Here is an 18,214-nt window from a genome sequence, read left to right on the forward strand (position 1 = left end):
AGATTTTGAGTTTCAAATTTTCTCCCTATCTTGTCCCTTCCCTCACCCGAGACAGTGTGTATTCTGAATACCCCTTCCCAGAATCTGCCCTCCCCTCTATCTCCCCCCTCCCTTCTCTTATCCCCTTCCCTTTCTGTTTTCTTGTAAGGCAGGGTAGATTTCTATACCTGATTGTCTGTAGATCTTATTTCCCAGTTGCATGTGAAAACAATTTTTAACATTTGTTTTTAAAACTTTGGGTTCCAGATTTTCTCCTTTCCTCCCTCCCCATCCACCCTCATCAAGAAGGTAAGCAACTCCATGCAGGTTATACATGTGTAGTCATGTAAAATACTTCTATAGTAGTCATCTTGTGGAAAACCAATTATATTTCCCTTCAACCTATCCTGCCCCCCCATTTATTTTATTCTGTCTTTTGACCCTGTCCCTTCTGATTACTCCCTCCCCCAATGTGCCCTCCCCTTTAACATCCCCCCACTCTCTTATCCCCTTCCCCCCTATTTTCCTGTAGGATTAGATAGATTTCCATATCCAATTGAGTGTGTGTGTTATTCCTTCCTTAAGTCAAATCCAATGAGAATAAGATTCACTCATTCCCTGTCACCTTCCCCCACTTCCCTTCCATTGTAAAAGCTTTTTCTTGTCTGTTTTATGTGAGATAATTTATCCCATTCTACCTCTCTCTTTCTCCTTCTCCCAGTATAATTCTCCAGATATCATCAATTCATCTTCAGTTAACTCTGTGCCATCTATTTGTCTGTCTGTCTATCTGTCTATCTGTCTGTCTATCTATCCATCCATCCATCTATCTATCCATATACTTTTCCCCCCTCTAACTGCCCTAATACTAACCAAGGTCTTGTGAGTTACAAATATCATCTTTCCATGCAGGAATGTAAATAGTTCAACCTTAATAAGTCCCTTCTGATTTCTCTTTGCTGTCTACCTCTTCATGCTTCTGTTGAGTCTTGTATTCAAAAGTCGAATTTTCTATTCAGCTCTGTTCTTTTCATCAAGAATGCTTGAAAGTCCATTTTTTTCCCCTGAAGAATTATACTCCGTTTTGCTGGGTAGGTGATTCTTGGCTGTAATCCTATCTCCTTTGCCTTCTGGAATATCATATTCCAAGCCCTCCAGTGCCTTAATGTAGAAGCTGCTAAATCCTATGTTATTCTGATTGTGTTTCCATGATACTTGAATTGTTTCTTTCTGGCTGCTTGCAATATTTTCTCCTTGACCTGGGTACTCTGGAATTTGGCTACAATATTCCTAGGAGTTTTCCTTTGGGAATCTCTCTCAGGAGGTGATAGATTCTTTCCATTTCTGTTTTACCCTCTGGTTCTAGAATATCAGAGCAATTTTCCTTGGTAATTTCTTGAAAGATGATTTGTAGGCTCTTTTTTTTTTTATCATGACTTTCAGATAGTCCAATAATTTTTAAAATTCTCTCTCCTGGATCTGTTTTCCAGGTCAGTTATTTTTCCAGTGAGATATTTCGCATTGCCTTCTATTTTTTCATTCTTTTGGTTTTGTTTTACAATTTCTTGATTTCTCATGAAGTCACTAGCTTCTAATTGCTCCATTCTAATTTTTAAGGAAGTATTTTCTTCAGTGAGCTTTTGGACTTCCTTTTCCATTTGGCCAGTTCGGCTTTTTAAGGCATTCTTCTCATTGGCTTTTTGGACCTCTTTTGTCATTTGGGTTAGGCTTTTTTTTTTTTTTTGGACTATTCAGTGAGGTTAAGTGATTTGCCCAGGGTCACACAGCTAGTAAGTGTTATGTGTCTGAGGCTCCATTTAAACTCAGGTCCTCCTGAATTTAGGGTCTGTGCTCTGTCCACTGTACCACCTAAGTGCCCCTAGGCTATTTTTTAAGGTGTTATTTTCTTCAGTATTTTTTTGGGTCTCCTTTAGCAAGCTGTTGACTTGTTTTCCATTATTTTCTTGCATCACTCTCATTTCTCTTCCCAGTTTTTCCTCTACTTTTCTTACGTCTTTCTCAAAATCCTTTTTGAGCTCTTCCATGACCTGAGCCTGATTAATATTTTTCTTGAAGGCTTTGGATGTAGGAGCTTTGATTTTGTTGTCTTCTTCTGCTTGTATGTTTTGATCTTTGTCACCAATGTAAGATTCTGTGGTCTGACTTTTTTTGCAAGCTTTGCTCATGATCCCAACCAATTACTTGAGTTTTAAACTCTTTGTTAAGGTAGGTGTCTGCTTCCAATGTGGAGAATGTACTGTCCCAAGCTTTAGGGGTTTTGTGCAGCTGTTTTCAGTGATACTTCTAGGGACCTGTAAATTTTTAGTTCTTCCAAGGTGGTATGATCAAGGGCGAGGTGTTTACTCCTTTCCTGTTCTGTGCTCTGGTCTCTGAGTGACCACAAGCACTCTTTTCTGCCTTGGAACTGTGAGGAGGATTTTATCTCTACAGCCACCACAAGTTCCACCAGGCCAGCATTCCTCTTTCCTCCAGGATTGCCACCCAGAACTGTGACCCACATCCAAGCACAGGCAAAGCAAGAGAATCCTGCCTCAGCACCAGCAAAAGATCCCTGCAGTCCCCCTCTGATCAGCCACTGGATTCCCCCTTCATCTGTGGGTCAAGAGCCCTGGAAGGAGCTGCTGCCCCAGGTCTGTGCCTGGACTGGGGCTGGGACCGAGCTTCTCTCTCACTGCAGTCACAGATTTTCTGTTGACCTTCTAAGTTCTCTTTGGCATTTGTGGGTTGAGAAGTCTGGAAACTGTCACAGCTGCCTGTGATTCAGTCCCCTGAGGCCTACTCCAGGTTTGCTGAGGCCTGGTCTTTGCCTGTAGCACCCACACTGGACTGTGTTTCTCTCCCAGACCAGGACAGACCTTTCTAATCAACCATCCAGATTCTCTTGGGCTGGAGATTTGTTTCATTCTGTCTTTTTGTGGGTTCTGCTTAGTGGGTTTGTTTAGAGCCATTTTTTACAAGTATTTGGAGGAGTTTGGGGGTGAGCTCAAGCAGGTCACTGCTTTTACTCAGCTATCTTGGCTCCACCCCTTTCTGGTCCTTTTAAAGTTCTTAAAAGAACTCTTTGTGCTGGGGACCATTTGACATTTCCCATTGGAAAAAGGAATGACTTTTTTTTAGCTCTATTATCTTCCTCTGAAAATTAACCTGGATCTTCTCTATCCCCAAAGCAATTACCTATGGTTGAGTTCTTTCTCCTTTGCTTACTATTTTTATTTATTTATTTTTTGTTTTATTTTGTCTTTAGCAGCTATTAGTGTAATCAAGTTGTAGTCCCAAGGTATGGGGAATGATGGCCCAAGCCTCAAGTCCTTACTATTATTTTCTGAGGTCTGTCTTGGGGCCCAACCTTGTGCTATCACACTCCCCTGGTAAGCCACAGGTAGGGCCCCCAGCCACACTGTCCTGCAAATGGTCTCCCTGTGATCTCTCTGGTGGCTGCAAATGACAGTTGTCCTCTCTGCCCTGGACTCTGCTTCTCCTGCAAGTGATCACAGCCAACAGGTTCCCTGTCCTTCTGCTACCGCACTCAGCAGGTATGTGCTGTGTCCTTCTCCCTGTACCCACAGCCCAGGACACATCTGGTCAGCAAAGCCCTGCTTGGTGTTCCTAGATAATGTAAGGTCCTTCAGTCTTTTCCTGTAAAGCCATTAAACCCCCACCCTGTCTGAGAGATTGAAGTTTCTTAGACTGAGGCTACCTCTTAATCCAGTTGCCCCCAGGGCTTATTGTTTGTTGATTCTGCAGAGTTGGCCTGAAAGTGTTTGCACTTCAGTAAGGCCAAATCTCTACCCCTGGAGGTCTGGTCTTTCCTGAGGTCTTCTCAGATTGTCTTAGTAGGAGTACTGCTTTACCTTGTGTTTATTTCTGCTGCTGTGAGGCATAGTTCTGTCTTTTTTTGTGGAGAAAATTTGGAAAGCCGAAAGTTTTCTGACCTGCTTTGCCATCTTCCCAGAATCCTCTCCTAAATATTTAGATGCATACTGAGCTTTTTTTTTTTTTTTGTCAGTGACTTTCATGGGGCATAACCCCACCAATGGAATTTCTCAGTCAAAGGGTATGGACATTTTAGTCACTTTATTTGCATAATTACAAATTGCTCTCTAGAATATTTATACTAATTTATAGCATTATCCATAATACAATGGTATGCCTATCACTCTACAACCCTGCCAACATTGACTATTCTCATATTTAAACATTTTTACCAATATGCTGAATGTCAGGTGAAACCTCAAGGTTTTTTTTGAAAAAAAATTTTGTATTTCTCTTTTTAGTGATTTTTGTGCAGAATTTCATATAGTTGTTAATAGTTTGCAATTCTTTTTTTTTTTATTAAAGAAATGTTCACATCCATTGTCTACTTATCTACTGGGGAATGGATTTTAGTTATATGTATTGCTTTTATTTGTCTCTCTTTTATGTCAAAATCTTATCATAGATAAATGATGCAAAGATTTTTCCAGTTGACCATATAGAGTAGGTTTTAATTTCTTATGTTCAAAAGTGTAAATGTATCTTTTGTGATTTCTTCTGTCTCTTGTTTATGGATTCACTTTCTACTTATAGCTCATTAATATTTTGAAAAATAAGAGTCTGGCAAAAAGATTGCAGGAATTTATTTTTAAAATTGTTTACTAAAAATGTTGAATTTAGACTAGAAATGCAAATATGGTTCAATATTAGGAAAATTATCAGCATAATTAGTCTTTGCATAAAAATTCCAAAACACATGATTATCAAAATAGATTCTGAAAAAAGCCTTTGTCCAAGTATTGTAATCATACTAAGAATCTTACAAAGTATAAAGAAGTATATTTTACTATGATAAAATCTTATCTAAAACCAAAAGCTAGCATTATATGCAATGAAGAAACACTAGAATCTTTTCTTACAAATAATAGAATCAAGTGAAATAATATTTTTAAAAAGGACTTAGCATAGTGCCTGGCACATGGTAGGCACTTATTCCTTCCCCTTTATTCCCTGAAATAAAGCAGGCGTATTCCCTTTTGTTGCTATTATTTTATAAAAATTCTGGAAATGCTAGCCAGTGGAATCACACGAAGGAATTAAAGGCATGAAGACAAGCAAAGAAGAGATAAAACTATCTCTGCTGAGGATACAGAGTTTTACTTAGTAAATTCTAAAGAATTGGCAAAAACTAATTAAGATAATTAATAACTTCAGTAATATTATAGGCTACAAAATGAGCTTAAAAAAACAGCATCATTTCCAATCTTTAAATCCGGGAGGCAGTAGTAAAAAGAGAAGTACCATGCAAAATACCTACAAAAATACATTAAATATTTTGAGTTACAGTCTAGCAAAGCATTCTCAGTATCTGTGCTGATTCAATTATAAAATGGTCCTTAAAGGGTAAAAAAAACCCCAAACCTAGCTTAAGTAGCTGGAGAAATATTCATTGCTCATGTCTGGGATATGTTATTGTAAAAATCAAAGTACTTCTAAAGTTAATTTATAGATTTTATGCAATGCTAATCAAACTACTGAAGTATATTAAATGTGCCTTAATGATTAACATAGTAATCTCTACCCATGATACTCTCCCATCGCAGTGATTCTGAACCACCTCGATGTCATTATTCAAAGCCTGTTCTCCCATCATCCACTGACTGCTCCCTTAGTCCCATCACTCTTAACCTACCTCCCCCAGTATCCTATTCTAAAGCTGCCCAGGCCTTCCATGTGTCCCCTGGAGTACCTGTTCTGTAGGTAACAAACTTGTTTTTATCTTAAACCATATCCTTTCTCACTCCTTTTCTCTTATGGATCTCACTGAGAAAAAATGGAAAGTGGAATGGGTGGGAAAGCTATTAGAAACAGGCACAATGACAGTAAGCAAAGAGAAATACTTGGGGAAAAAATGGTAGATATAGTTTGTTATAGACTTAGATATACACTGCGGTCTTAAATTAAAACCTCAACTTTGCCACTTACTACGTATAAGTAGTAATTTTGGGCAAGTCTAACATCTCTGGGCCTCACATTCCTCCTTTGTGAAATGAGGGGACTGGATTAAATGACCTCCAAACTTCCTTCCAACTCTTGATCTATGATCTGTGATTCTATGTACAAAATATTTAGTTTAAGAATGAATGTTCTTTAATATTCTGTTTCAGATGTAGGAATATTCTAGAAATTTTTCTTTTAAAGATAGTTTAAAAAACCAACAAAAAACTGGCTTTTGTTGTAAGTTATACATTAATGCAACCCACCTTATTCCTCAAAGGTGCCTGATAAAAGTAAGAGCTTTTACGGTCAGAGTTACTTTCATTCATCTCTAAGTAGAAGATTGGAAATAGTGTGTACATGATATAAATACTCAGTAATTGAAGTTTTCCTTAGTTACCCCCCATGCCTGGAATGTATTCTGTTCTTACCACAATCTCTTACAATCTCATGTTTCTTTCAAAACTCAGCTGAAGTACCATCTTCTATATGGAATCTTTCCTGATTGCTGGTGCTCTCTTCTGACAATTATATTGTATTTATTTTGCATATATTTTATGTACTTATGTGTGTTCTTATTGTCTTCCCTGGTAAATTGTAAGATTCTCTGTTTGATTTTTGTTTTTTTATCACTAATATCTAGCTAAGAACTGGCAAATTGTAGGCACTGAATAAGTCCTTATTGATTGATTGATTGATTGGTTGGATATGTCTATATATATATATTTTTTTGGGGGGGGGAAGTGTTATTCTGGTAGCCTGGGTTTTAGAAATTACATATTTGATTTGAAATGAAAAATTCTCTACTTATTTTTTTATTTCATTATAGAATTTTATGAGCTTTTAAGATAGTATTTATTTGAATCTAGTTTATAATTTCATTGCTATAGGACACTCTCAGTTAAGAAAAGTACTACTACTGCATAGCAGTAGCTGTTTTTTGAGTCATAGTCTTAGAGAGATGACTTAGGCATTCATAAGTTATGTGACTAACCCAATATTTTTGTCTGAAGCTGAGGTGGGGTTAAACCCACCTCTCCCTGGTCCTGAGGCTAGTTAATCCTCTAGTCATCATGCAGTGCTGACTCATTTTCGTTATCCTTGGGAGAAAGAATCCTACAGAAGAGTCTTAATAAAACAGAAATTAAATCGTTTCTATGTAGTGCATCATTTCTATTATAATCTCTTCATTTGAAAATATTGTTGTCACTTTTTCCTGTTATAATTTACTTTGAAGTATCCAGGTTTATATATACTAAATGCCCTCTAACTGTAGGTAACCCTCTAAGATTTGTCCTGGGCCCCCGTCTTTTCCCCTTCTATACTACTTCACTTGGTGATCTTATTAGTTTACATGGATTTAATTCCCTTTTCTATGCTGACAGTTTTCAAATCTACTTACCGTTCCCCAAATTCTCTACTCACCCTCAATCTAGCATCTCTTTCTGCCTTTCAGACATTTTGAGCTGGATATCCAGTAGATATCTTAAACTCAGTATGTCCAAAACCCCCAAGCCCCCCCCCCAACCCTTACCTTTTTTGTTGCTGTAGAAGGCAACACAATCCTTCTAATCCCTTGAGATCACAACCTGTGAGTCATTTTGGATTCCTCACTCACCCCTTGTATCTAAGCTATTGCCAAGGCCTGCCAGTTTCACCTTTGCAAAATCTCCTATATTCCTCTTTCTCTTCTCTGATGCTTCTCATCACTTTGGTTACTGTAGTAGCTTCCTGATGGGTCTACCTGCCCCAAGTCTCTTGCCACTCTAATCCATTCTTTATTTAGCCACTGAAATGATTTTGCTAAAACAAAGGTCCAGTCATGTCATCCTCCAGCTTCATATTTCCTCTAGGAGCAAATGCAAAATGCTTGGTTAGTAATTCAAAACCCTTCATAACCTAGCCTCCTCCTAGCTTTCCTTTTTTTTTTTTGATTTAGCGACATTGGCCTTGAACATGACACTCTATCTCTCTGCTCTTGGCATTTTCTCTGGCTGTCCCTCATAGCTGGAACACTCTTCCTTCTCCACTTGGACTATTGACCTCCCTGACTTCCTTTATTTCCCAACTAAAATCCTTCCTTTTAAAGGAAACCCTCGATTACCCCTCTTAATTTAAACGCTTTTCCTCTTTTAATTATTTCCTATTTATCCTGTATATATTTCATATATATTCATATATATTTGTTTACATGTTGTCTCCCCCGTTAGATTGTAAGCCCCTCAGGGTAAGAGCAATCTTTTGTCTCTTTTTGTTTCCCTAGTGCTTAGCGCAGTGCCTGACATTTAGTAGGCAATTAATAAATGCTTATTGATTGATTGATTGATTTTAGTTAATTTTTGTTATTGTCCTAAACAGGACCAAACGATCTCAGGTTCCCTTAAATGAATGCATATTTGAACTTCCCAACCTCACAATTCAAGCAACAAGAGCACAAACCCTACTTCTACAATCAATTTATCAAAGTTGGTCTCATACTGGAGGCATCGGTTCTTTAGTTGTGAATGAAACTTTGATGACTGACATCTTCCAGACTTCAGGTAATAACACCATATTTCTGAAAAGCTCATATAGTGTCTTAGCATTGATGACTAAACTCTCATTCAAACCTATATTTCCAGTATTCTATACTTCTAATATATTTCTGTAATAATGTATATTTATAGCATATGTTTAAAATCCAGGAAATGAGTTGTCATTAAGCATTACTCTTTTCCACCAAACTCAGTACATTTTATTGTCACCTATAGGATTTTTTAAAACTTACTTTATTCTATATTTGAGACTTCATTCTTTTCTGACTTATAGATAGGAAGTATTGTATCTTTAAAGTTAAGCTATTGAATATATTTTAAAATAATAGGTTTGTGAGCTTTTTTCGTCAGAAATATTTGTGATCTGTAAGTCAGATTTTTAGTGTAATAGAAGTAGGGCTTTATCTCTTTTTAACCAATTTACCATTACCATTCCATGGTAATCAGAGGGAATATAATTGATTTCTTAATTAAAATTAAGAGTAGGATTTGATATAAGAAAATTTATGTCCTAAACAACTTTTAAGAAATGTATCTTTTTTGTAAATTTTCTTTTGGCTAGTGTGTCATCTTCCCCCTCACCCCAGTATTGTCTGTATCTGATATCCTGGTATTTCTTTGTAATAACATTGTTTGAAATTGGAAGTGGAAATTTGGTTGTCATATAACATTTAAATTACTGAATTCTGATATTGTCTTTTTGGTGAAGCACATGCATATGTTTAGGATTTTAGTTTTTGGAGGTACTTAACATAGTGACATTGAACTGCAGATCCTCTGTGACATATTTATTTGTGTGATTGCATATACCAAATAACTCTAGCATGACTTTTTTTTTTTTGAGGAAAGTTAAAAAAAAGCTAACTTATTTCAGATGTGTAATGTTGAGTTTGTAAAACATATTTAGCAGTCTTCTCCATCTGCAGTGAGTTCAAGGAAAGCAACTGTAGGATAATTCTTAATTTCACTGTTGAATTAGGTTTTGATGTTTTAAAAATTATGCAACTAATATTTTAAAGTTTCAGTTGTTTTCTATATGTCATTCTATATAATGTTCTGTCATTGATCTAGTTACTATCTCTTGTCTTATGTTTAAATGTTTTATTTTTATGTTGCTTTGAATATGTTGTGTAGCCTTGGGTTTTATGTTAGTCACTAAGCAGATGGCACATTATGTTTACATTTTTTTCTTTCCCTTGTTTTTGAAAAACTGTGAATTAAAAAAAAAACATAGTCCGGTGAAAAACCTTTGATTTAAAATTTGTGATATTTGCAATGTTCTTTGATATTGCTAACAAAGTTCTGGCAGTAGGTATTGTAAAAAATGGTCCCAGACAAGTGACAACAGATTAAGTGATTCATATTATGGTTTTCTGTCACTGACACATCTGAAATTAGTGAAACTAATTTTTTGCAGATTTGAGAGAATATGATGTCAGTAGTTTGTTCTCTTTTGCCAAGGAATTTGATCTTTATCAGAGAAAACAGCAATGAACATATTGCAGCAAGCAAAGGAAATAGTTGGAGGATGAAATATAAAATTTCTTTGAAAGCCTAATTTGCAAAAAGGACGACTTTCCTTTTCTCTTCATGCCCAGTAATTTTTACTTTTAAATGAAGTATATGTTCTCAGTTTCAAGAAGCTTTCTGGCCACATAAGAGGAATAAGCTTATCGTGTAAGTAAGATTTCAGAATCTCCCTGGGCTTATTCAATTTACATCTTGTCAGTTAAGTCATTCTTTTTTGAGAAGTGGGCATATTCTCTTTAGTTGGTGGCATTGGATTCATCACGGTGTTGTGAAATATTGCTTGATTGGAAGTCAAGAGCTATAACTCTGTCACTTAACTTTGTAGAGTGCTTTCATTGAATCCAAACTGCATATTATTCCAAAAGCCTGTCTTTTGAGGTTAATGCCTCTTTTGGTGATTATATGTGGCTATCATTAATAGAAAAATGAAATCTCAAGAGAATTAAACTTACCAGGAACTCAGAGGGCAAGGGAGAGATGCATGTTGGAGCTGAGTAAGATATGGTATGTTGATACGTGATGCATATGCATGGTAACTCCATAAAGTGACATGCAAGAGAGACAGGAGAAAGAGAGGTCCTGTGTTGAGAATGAGAAAACACTAGGAAAGGTCTGAAGTGGTATATTGTTTCTCTTTAGCAGATTAAAAACAACACAAAAACAAACAAGTCGGAAGTCTCCGACTGCCATCTTTGGCGATTCTTCTTTCATGGATTTAATAGAAGGATATAGAAGGTGATAATTGTATAAATTGTATAAACCGAGAATCTGTGGAATAGCTATGATTTTAACTAGTGGAAGAAATATTTTCACAGATCCATTTAAATATACAAGTTTATTAAGATAAATTGGAAAAAATATGAACCATATGAGTATTCACATTTTCTTATTTTGTTATTGAGGTATTTCTGCTTGAGTCTTAGATTAATAGGATCATAAATGTAGAGCTGGGAGGGAATTCGGAGACCAACTAGTCTAACCCTCTTATTTTATAAATAAGAATTTTATGAAAAAGAAATTGAAAGGGTTTAAGTGACTTGCTTAGGGTTACAGGGCATCATTGATAGAATTTGAAACCACCTTTGACTCTGAAGTTACTGTTCTTTCCACTGTGATGTAGCAACCCAGCTCTTGATAAATAATTGTTCATTTGTTAGATTATTATCAAAATTTAGGCAGATTATACTTTACATCTAGTTTGTTTCTTTGCATGTGTCCAAAATGGTAATGTGTTTTTTAATGTTTATATCACTTTCCTATTTGATCCTTCAATCGTTGGCTTCCCTTCCTACTAAAAGATGCTGATTTTACTAAATAAAGTGAGATAATCTATTTTATTATTCTTAGTACTTAGCCTTTCAAATTTATTTGTTTATTCCATAACATTGGCTTATTTTGAACAAAAAACCCTTAGTATAGCAAAGCAGTGTAGTTTTTAGAGATCCCTGTTTTAGTGGGTCTGTGAGGTCGAAACTATTTTCACAGTAGTACTAATACAATAAATGTTGATAAATATAACCCACATAAATAAATGCTCTTGGGGGAGGTGCTTTTCAGAAATTTAAAAAAAAATTTTTTTTTCAGTAATTTTTAAGTATAAAGAGAACTTGAGACCAATGAGAACCAGTGACTTATGATATCTTTCTTTTGTATCTTTTTTTCTAAAGAAGATAAATATTTAGTTCTTTAAATATTTAGGAATTTAGAAAATGTTTTATCAGCTCTGCTTTATTTGGAAGGAGGCCTACATTCATTCTAATAATTAAATGCTTGGCAACTAGCTGGAAGTTTCAGATTTTCAGTAATTTATTGTTGTCTTCAATGTTTTGGGGCAGCTAGGTGGGTAGAGTGTTGTGCCTGGAGTCAGGAAGACTCATCTTCCTGAGTTCAGATCTGGCTTCAGACACTGACTAGCTATGTGACCCTGGGCAAGTCACTTAACCCTGTTTGCCTCAGTTTCCTCATCTGTAAAATGAGCTGGAGAAAGAACTGACAAATCACTCCAGTATCTTTGCTAAGAAAACCCCAAAAGGGGTCACAAAGAGTTGGAAACAACTGAAAAATGCTTGAACAACAAAAGAGTGTTTCCAACATGGCATGTAACATGAAATATCAACCAAAATATTCATAGCAGCTCTTTTTGAGTTAGTAATGAATTGAAATGGAAAAGATATCCTTTGACTGGGAAATGGCTAAATAAAATTTGGCATATGAATATAATGGAATATTACTGGGCTGTAAAGAGCAATATATTTTAATCATAGCCTGATACAGAATAAAATAAGGAGAACCAGGAAAACAATAAATACACCCACTTCAGTTATGTAAATGAAAAGAACAACAACAAAATAAACAGAACACTATTATTTATTAGGACCATGCCTGGTTTTACTCCTATGTGTCTGACCCCTTCTTCTGTCTCCTTTGCTAGATCTTATTCCAGATTATTCTCTTTAATTGTAAGTGTTCCTCTGGGTACTGTCCTAGGACCTCTTCTCTTCTCCCTTCTTAATACTTTACTTGGTGATCTCATCAGCTCCCATGGATTTAATTACCAGCTTTATACTGATTATTCTCAAATCTACATTTCCTGCCCCAATCTCTCTGCTAACCTCTACTCTCACATCTCCAACTAACTTCCTTTCAGACATCTCAAACTGGAGGTCCAGTTAAAACTCAACATGTCCAAAATAGAACTCATTATCCTTCCCCCTAAACCCTCCCACCTTCCCAGTTACCAGTTCCTCAGGCTGAGTCATCTTGGATTCTTCTCATCTCCCATATGCAATCTATTGCTGAGGCATCTTGTTTTTACCTTTGCAATATCTCTTGTATATGCCACCTTCTGTCTTCTGACACTGCCACTGCCCATCATTTCATGCCCTGATTATTGCAATAGCCTGCTGGTCAGTCTTCCTGTCTCAAGTCTCCCCCATTCCAATCTACCCTCCATGAAGCCACTAAAGTGATTTTCCTAAAGCACAGGTCTGATTATATTACCCACCCTACTCAAACTCTAGTGGCTTCCTATTGCCTTTAGAATTTAATAGGAAGTACTATCTTTGTCCTTTAAAACCCTTTGTAACTCAGCCCTCCAGGACTGTTCCAAGACTTCTTATACCTTACTCCCTAACACATACTCTTTGATCCAGTGACAGTGGCTTTCTGACAGTTCCACGAACAAGACATTCTGTCTCTTTGCTCCAGAAATTTTCTCTGGCTGTTCCCCATGCCTTGAATGTTTTTCTTCTTCTGCTTGGACTATTTACCTTCCTGACTTTTTTTTAGGTCCCACTAAAATCCCAACTTCTATGGGAAGCCTTCCCTAAATCCTCTCGATTCCAGTACTTTGTATTTCTCTCTGTTAATTATCTTCTATATATCTCATATACAGCTTGCTTTGTAAATATTTATTTGAATGTTATCCCCCCATTAGATTGTAAGATTCTTGACTGAAAAAAGCAATCTTTTGCTCTTTTTGTATTGTCAGCACTTATCATAGTACCTGGCACGTAGTAGGTAGTTAATAAATGCTTATTGATTGATATTTGTTCTATTCTTATCAATTTTGGAGAAAAAAGCCCTGCATTCATTAGATTTTAGAGTTGGAAGGGACCTTTGAAGTTTTTTAGTCTAACATATAAGATGTCCTAAAAGCCTTAGTGCAGTTTTAACCTATTAAAACTTGAAATTTTTAGCTTTAATAGCTTGACTTCATTAAAACTTTTGGAGCATCCTATATAACCGAGCAATATTTAACTTTGTATATCCTTTGATCATTTTTCTAATCTCTGCTAGAATTCTTCAGCAAGGAGAAAGCCCTTATTCCTTGAGGTAGCCCCTTCCACTTTTGGGCGGCTCTAATTCCTTTTTTTTTTTTTTTATTGAATTTGGATACACATACACACATTTTTCTAAATTCAGTGGAACACCAAAAAAAAAAAATAATATTTCCATATAAAAAGTGAACAGAAAAAGAGAATTACACGTGAAACCACAAATCTCTATTACATGCAGCTTGCTTTTTAAAAATATATAATAAAGGTAACAATTTACTTTCAAAGTTTTTCTGCTTTTCTCTGTTTTGTTCTGAAATTTCTTGTACTTCATTTTAAACACCTTAAAAAATGCTTCAATGACCTGTTCGTCTTTTTTTGGGAAGGGGCATTGTCACTTTCTTTCCTTTCCCCTCAAATTCTCCTCACTACAATGAAGAAAAAGAAAAACACAATGCTTGTAATATGCATAGTCAAGCAAGATAAATCCCTATATTTCCCGTGTCTAAAGATGGAAGTTCTGCACATTGAATCCCTTACTTTTTTGTAGGGAGATGAGTAGCATAATTTTTGTTGATTCTCTAGAATCATGGTTGATCATTGCATTGATCATGGTTTTTAAATCTTTCAAAGTCTTTCTTTATACTAATGTTAAAGTATAAATTGTTCTTTTGGTTCTGTTCACTTTCTGCTTCATCAGTTTGTATAAATCTTCCACAGTTTCTCCAAAACCATCCATTTTGTTACTGTTGAGCAAATGAAATATTTGTAAGTGCTTGGCAGTGCCTCACACTTAGCACATGCCATATAAATGCTAGCTATCATCGTCGTCATCATCATCATCATCATCTCTTATGGCACAGTGATATTCCATATACCATAATATGTTATGCCATTCCTCTATTCATGGACATCCCTTTTATTTCGAGTTCTTTGCTGCAGCAATAGGAGCTGCTGTAAATATTTTTGTATTTATGGATACTTTTTTTTCTCTCTCTGATCTTTTTGGGATATAGGCACAGTGTTGGTATCTTGGGGTCCAATGGCATGCATGGTTTGTTGTTGGGCATAGTTCCAAATCGTTTTTCAAAATTTGTAGATCATTTAATTCACATCTCCACCAAAAATGTACCAGTATGCCTTTCTTACCTTAACTCCTCTAACATATGTCATTTTGTCAAATTTTGGGAATATCAGATAGAACCTCAGAGGTTTTTTGTTTTTGTGTTTTTTTTATGTTGAGTATCTCTAATTAGTGGTAATGTGGAACACTTATTTATATGAACTCTAATTTCTAGGATTTTTTCCCCTCTTATTATGAGGTTTCTATTTTTATTGCAGCCATCTGCAGCTGTATAGATTGTTTAATCCCATTGAAAGATTGAGTTCTTCACATATTTGAACAGTCCTCCTGCTCCCCATCCCCACCTAAATATTTTTTCTCTAGCTTAAACCACAGTCCTCTTATAACATTGTGATCATTTCCCATTGTGCCGCTTTCCCGGACTGCATTAATCTTCAGAAACTCATCTTTCTGCAAGATCACATCAGCTTTTAAACTCATACCTCCTTAGTTTGCCTGACCCTGATAGCGTGTTCCTCCAAAAGGTAGAAGGTAGAGGGTAGGCATTAGATAGCTCCTCCATTTAAGGAAAACACCGAGGGCAGCCACCTCATTATTTTCCACCTTATTGCAGGACTTCATCATAACTCAGTGGTAGATATGCCTTTGAACTCTTTCAACTTATTTTTATGCGTTATCCTCCATCATTAGCTCTTTGAGGGCAGGGACTGTCTTTTATTTTTCTTTGCATCTCCAGCACATAACAAAGTGACTGGCACACATAGTATGTGAATAATAAATGTATATTCATTGACTGACATTGAATACCTTGTCTTACTACTCCAGATTGATAGTGTGTCTCCAAAAATGTGGTACTCAAAACTAAATAGAATACTTCAGAGGTGATGGTCTCATAAGTGCAAAGGATAATGCTGTTAGTATCTTCTTTATTGACCTTCTGTTAATTCAGTCTCATGCACCACAACTTTCTCCTCTTTAGTCTTGCCTTGTAATCTTTTCAAGTTGAATAATTTACATCAGTGCAGTAGCTGACCTTGATGCTGTGTTCGTCCTCATTGAAGGCATTTCACAACATGCCTGAAAACATCATGCTATTTTCAGTTACACATCATATCGCTACTCCATAAAATTACAGTTGAATTCTATTATAAAGTTCACATATCAGGGGATCAGTATAATACCATATTTTGGACACTTATGCCCAGGAAGAGAGCATACGTATGATACATGTCAGATTGACATTTAGAGTTGACTTCACTAGGGAGGTCAAAAGGTTTTTTCCATCACCTTTTGTAAGTATATTAGTGTAATATTATATAAATTAATGTCTAAAATAACTTTATGATGTATCCAAAATATATTTATCATAATTGTAAAATAATCAGTATTGTTTATTTTATTTGACACAATCTACATATATCGTCTAATCTTCATTTCTCATGTGAAATTGTTTTTTCGCTTTTTATATTTGTTTTTTGCCTATCATCAGGATAATGTATGTGTCTTTTCAGTCACGCATCACATGGCTACTCCATAAAAGGACAGTTGAATTCTGTTCTATAACTCACTACACAACCAGAGCATGAGTATAACACCACAATTATATGTTGATTTATTTTATAATGAGAGAGCTACAGTGTATGTCACTATATATCTAGAGGGACACAATTCAACTTAAAATACATGTAAAGCTATGTAATGATAGCCTACATCATTAAGGTTTTTAGTATACACATGATCAATTACATAAGCCCCTGTTACTTTGGCACAAAAATCACTAATATATTTTTGGAGCCAACAAACCATTTTTTGGAATGAAGTATATACATCTACCAATAAATGTTATTGCTAATATGATCACTTTTAAGGATATCATAAATTTGTATAGTGTATTGTTTTTCAAAGCACTTTCATGCTCATTATCTAAATTGATGAGGACACTGAAACCCTGAGAAGTTAGAAAATTTGTTTTAACATAGTGACAGAGCTGAGAATACTATTTGAATTCATTGCTCTTTCTACTGTGTGACCTTGCCTCTTTGTTAAAAGGTAGAAAGAATAAAGGAAAACAATTAAGTTTTTATTACCAGCTATAGATTGTTTTTCAAGCATAACAGAATTAAAAATGAACTAAAAATTATAGAAGAGGAATGAAAAATGTTAAAATATAAAATATACTTAAAAGAACTTACATGATAATTCTTATTTTGAATCAGATGTTGAGATGTATTTGTTTTTTGTTTATAACTGTTTCACTTAAATTCTAACCCCATTATACTGCAAGAAGAAAAAATATAGTCACACGTGGCTTTAGTTTGCTTGGAAAAACTAGAACTTGCTACCACTTTTCCTCATCCTGCTCAGGTAGTTCATTATTTTGTTGACAATCCAGTTCCATTAATCTGGTATTTTGGGGAAAATTACTTACAGACCTTAAATTCTGTGCTGAAGGTGATCAAATAGACATTTGAATCCCTCATGTAAATGATGCCTTAAAGTTAAAGTAAAATCTACTTTCCAGAAAGTAACTGTAAAACTATTTTATGCAAGATTTCATGTGGGATACCTTAATGGTTGAATAATAAATTTTACCTCATAAAAATGAAATTCAATAATACAGTAGCTTTCTCAGCGCAGTAGCATCTGGTCGATTCTCATGAGAGCCAATATTTTCCAACTCATTAGGATCATGTCGTTCTGTATGTCGTCAACATTGACTTAGCCAAGCTACCTTTACTTACATAACCGCCAAACTATTAAATAGGTCTCTTGTGGAGTGAAGTCAAATATTCCTCTTATTTTGCTTTTGCCTTAGAAGAAGAGAAGAAAATGTACATACTGTAACATTTAAACATCTGGTCTAAACCACATCAGTGTAACATTGAGGAAAGTAACAGGATTCAGTATTCTTCCCAGGTGTGCTTATAAAAAGAGTTTTAGAGTTGCTGTATAGTTCTTTAATCGCTTAGGAAAGAGGTTGAAATATGGTGATATGCTGTTCTAATGCCTCTGTTATAAACCTTTTCCCACCCTTAAAAAACAAAAACAACAAAAAAGTACCAAGAAATTCCTTTTAAATTAACTTCTAATGCATGCTGTTGAACTGTAACAATTTCCTTTTTGTACAGGTACTGATTCTGACTCATACTGTTTCATAAAATATCAGCAGAATTTATTTCTTGTTCTAGCCTACAAATAAAACTTCTTATTGATTAAATACAAATATGGCAATGCATTATTGCATAAAAGTTGCATAGTATGAGCATATTTAACCATTCCTTTTAGGATAATGTCCATGATACTTTTATTTTTTCTCTGTG

At 35.4% G+C, this 18,214-nt stretch overlaps 1 protein-coding gene across 3 annotated transcripts in view; it reads left to right on the forward strand.

Annotated features, from left to right (window-relative positions):
• The window catches only part of VPS13B (vacuolar protein sorting 13 homolog B), a 1,028,583-nt gene that overhangs the window by 188,937 nt on the left and 821,432 nt on the right, over positions 1–18,214 (forward strand). For all 3 annotated transcript variants that reach the window (XM_020969177.2, XM_020969175.2, XM_020969189.2), the window contains exon 17: positions 8,329–8,510. In XM_020969177.2, the coding sequence (XP_020824836.2) occupies positions 8,329–8,510 (182 nt within the window). The remainder of the gene's footprint in view (positions 1–8,328; positions 8,511–18,214) is intronic.

This window comes from Phascolarctos cinereus, unplaced genomic scaffold (genome assembly GCF_003287225.1).
Source record: "Phascolarctos cinereus isolate Bilbo 61053 unplaced genomic scaffold, phaCin_HiC Scaffold_4;HRSCAF=312, whole genome shotgun sequence".
Lineage (NCBI taxonomy): Eukaryota > Metazoa > Chordata > Mammalia > Diprotodontia > Phascolarctidae > Phascolarctos > Phascolarctos cinereus.